This window comes from Galeopterus variegatus, unplaced genomic scaffold (genome assembly GCF_000696425.1).
Source record: "Galeopterus variegatus unplaced genomic scaffold, G_variegatus-3.0.2 Scaffold2550, whole genome shotgun sequence".
NCBI lineage: Eukaryota > Metazoa > Chordata > Mammalia > Dermoptera > Cynocephalidae > Galeopterus > Galeopterus variegatus.
The window spans coordinates 243,777-247,417 of NW_007728661.1; the positions used below are offsets into that span (position 1 = coordinate 243,777).

General features: G+C 50.7%; 1 protein-coding gene across 1 annotated transcript in view; it reads right to left on the reverse strand.

Annotated features, from left to right (window-relative positions):
* CAMK1G (calcium/calmodulin-dependent protein kinase IG) overlaps positions 1-3,641 on the reverse strand; it is a 35,035-nt gene that overhangs the window by 17,929 nt on the left and 13,465 nt on the right. The window contains exon 2 of the mRNA XM_008582259.1: positions 3,479-3,599. Coding sequence (XP_008580481.1) covers positions 3,479-3,570 — 92 coding nt within the window. The 5' untranslated portion in view covers positions 3,571-3,599. The remainder of the gene's footprint in view (positions 1-3,478; positions 3,600-3,641) is intronic.

The window sequence follows — 3,641 nt, forward strand, 5'->3', positions numbered from 1 at the left end:
TGAGACCACAGATGATGAAAACTTCGTACGGGGCCTCTGCTGTGGCTGTGCTCTGTACAGCCCCAGCACATGCCTCTCACCTTGGAGACACCGCACAAGCCCGCATGATAATTATTATACCATTTTTTTTTCAGCAGACAGCAGGCTGGAGAAAAGGGCACCTTTTTCCTGATTTGTACAAAGCGACCACTTGAGATAGCTGAGGAGCATGTAATACATGGCCCCTGGACTTATGAACACCCTGAGCTCAGTTTGAAGGGATGAGTGAGTTAGCCTGGTAAAACAAGAAAGAGTTGCAAGTGATATTTCAGGTGGGGGTGGGGAGGAAGCATGACACAAAGCATGGAGGTGTGGATCAGCAGGCAGGGGTGGGCAGCCGGAGGAGCAGCCCAGCACCACTTGAGAGAAGTGAGGCAGGGGACAGTGGGAGGTGAACATGGATGGGCACCGGGTCCTATGCCTGGTGACATATAGAAAATGCTCAATAAATGTTTGTTTAATGGATGAAGGGATGGATGGATGGACGGGTGAGAAGTTCGGAAAGGATTACTTGTGTGTTCTGCTCATCTTTGCACCCCACTTTCCATGTCCATAAAATGAGAGAAGTGGACCACATAGACTTAAAGATTTCTTCCTGTGTGACAAACTAGGATCCGCCTTCAGAGTTTCTCCTTTCACCTGCACCTTTAGAACCACACATGAACAGTGCCCTGATTTCAAAGCTGAAACCCACTCTAGGTTCTTTGGGAGAACGGGATCAAATGAGAGATCAAATCAGTTTGCACTGCGGGTACCACTTACATTGCACCACGTGTGGCGTGATGCTATGGCAATTCGAAATGCTCTCACGCTTATGCCTCAGGCTGCTTTGGTCATGTACTGTGTATGGAAAGGGGATTAGAGGTTTTAACTGCACCATCTGCCAGGATGGGGAGCAGAGAACTGGTTTTGAGCAGCCAGGGTTGCATGATTTAGAAGGCAAGACAGGCAGGGTCTTCAGAGCCAGGACTGCTTGTTGCAATAGAACTTGTTTGCATCTCCTGCCCTGTATAGATCTCCATTCTTGCTGGGAGCAGGACTTGGCGGTGCCTGGTGGTCGTGGTGGGGCGGGGGCGGGGGGAACTAAGGAGAGAAATCTCTTTCTGGGCATGTGAAAGAAGGAGGCCTGGGACTTGGGTGGCACATCCCCTGCTATGGACTAGCTTTGCAGTTTCCCTACAGCTGTCCTGGGGCCCTGGAACGGTGGGTGGTGTCTGGGCCCATTTAACGAAAAGCTGTTCCCCCTGGTACATGTTCCAGAGGAGCTGAGGACCAGAGAGAAGAGGCCTTTGTTGTGGGATTTTGGTGAATACTGATTCAGGGGGTTCTATAGCCTGGAGGTACCTGTCCCCCTTCTGAGCACCTCGCTTTGGTAACTCTGTGAGGTCTGCAGCCTGGGGATACTATCTCCCTCCCGGGCACCTCAGAGGCACCTTCTCTTTAGCTTTTGCTCAGCCCTAACTGCCGCAACTGCTGGGACTTGCCCCTGCCTTGTCCTCTTGTTCTCAAATCAGTGCTGGGCTGGACACATCAGAACCACCAGAAGCACTTAAAAAAATATAGATTCACTTCTTGCTGTTGAGTCCTTTCTTGCAAAGTTATAGATTAATGCGTCTGGAGCCAGGAATCTATTTTTCAACAACTACCTGGGCTAAAATGGTATTAAGAATTATTATTCATTTCCTTGAATGTGAAAATGATATTTTGGATATATAAGAAAATGCCTTTTAGTAGATGCAGGCAGAAGATTCAGAGGTGATGTGCCATGTTACAACTTGTTTACCACTAGTAAAATATGTGTGTGTGTGTGTGTGTGTGTGTGTGTGTGTGTGTGTGTGTGTGTGTAAAATAAATAGAGTGGAATAGTAGATGCAGGCAGAAGATTCAGAGGTGATGTGCCATGTTACAACTTGTTTACCACTAGTAAAATGTGTGTGTGTGTGTGTGTGTGTGTGTGTGTGTGTGTGTGTGTAAAATAAATAGAGTGGAATGTTAATACTTGTTGAATTTAGGTGGTGGGCATATTGGTTCATTGTACTATTATTTCACCTTTTCCTCTTGTTTAAACATTTTCACAGTTAAAAGTCTGAAAAATAAACTCTGCAGATGATTCTGATGTTCCTCTTGGCTTAGATGCTACTGCCGTGGACTTCACTGAGCTCCAAGGGGTCAGGGTGCGTCTGTCTTCTGACAGTCCTATGTCATAAGTCTAGCAGACGGTGAATAAACTCTTGTCAATCTGGGCTTCCTTCTCCCAGCTTCTCTTGATTTGGGAGATGCTTAGCAAATCATTTCTGATTCACTCATGAGCCTTGTCTCTTTCTCCTGCCAAAATCCCTCTCTAGCCACCCCCGCCTTGGCAAGGTCCCTTGATGGAACACTGAGGCTCTGACGACCAGCACCTCTGCTGAGATGCCCCTGCATGTGTGGAGCCTGGCTGGCTGCCTGTGGGAGGGGGCCTGAAGCTCTCCTCCAGGGCCCCACCTGGCTCCTCTCCACCCACAGAGGGAGAGCAGGCAGCTGTCATTGCCTCAGGTCATTGCCTCCTGGGCAAACCAGAGCGGAGCTACACTCAGCCGGAATTGGCTAAAGAGAAAGCTCGCCCAGAAGGACAGGGCACTAACTGCTCTTCACTGCCCAGGCCCAATTAGCCCAGACTAATTAGCCGGCCAGTGGGGTTCAGAGGAGGTGGGGGCTGGCGGACTGGAACTGCTGCCAGCCTGCGTCAGAGACTGCAGGCTCCCTGGGGAGAGCAGGGCTAAGGGAGAGTCAGCTCCAGACAAGCTGTCTCTGCTCTGCCAGCCGTGTAGTCACTGTCGAGGGGCAGGCACAGACACCCTGCAGACTGGTAGCAGTTTGGACCACAGCACAGCTGCAGCATTTAAATGCGGAGGAGAGAGGGTGGCAGGAGCAGCTGATTCAGGCGTGCGTAACCCATCAGCTCTCTGGGCCTCAGAAGCGCCTTCTTTTCCGTCTATAGCAGACAGTGGGGATGGCTTGTTCACCTCCGGGGGAAATGAAGAAGCTGGGTGAGGAGGCCCAGGAAAGTTCTAGAGTCACTTCCGGAGTTCTGGAATCTTCCAGAAATGCTCCCCAACTCCTCTCTCCTCGACTGGGACAAGACACCACAAGTTGTCACAGATCTAGGGTCACTGGGGGTGGGTTAGAAGAAGGCAGAAACTGGTGGAAAGGAGCTGGTGTTTCCTGAGGGCTCCAGTGTATTAAATCATCCCCAGTAATTACTCCAAAGTGCCTTCCCCCACCCCACCCACCACTCTCAGGCCATAAAATTCTCCCTAGGTCCCTTAGAGCTGTTGAGATGAAGTCACGGCCATCTCAGTTCAGTTTATCAGTTGCTGCGAGCCCGGAGCAACTCTTCCAACTCCCCCCAGCAGGCAGGCGGCCCAGCCCACCCGAGTCCACCAGCACCAGGACTTACGATCCCAGCACTTCCATGAAGATGAAGGTTTTCCGGATGTTGGTGGTCTGCTTCTTCCAGGAACTGCAGTCATCTTCTTCTTTTCGACCCATCGCCTCCAGAGTTGAAGCTTCTGGGGATGCTTTGTTGGACGGAGCGAGGGGAAAAAAGGTCTGATCAGCCG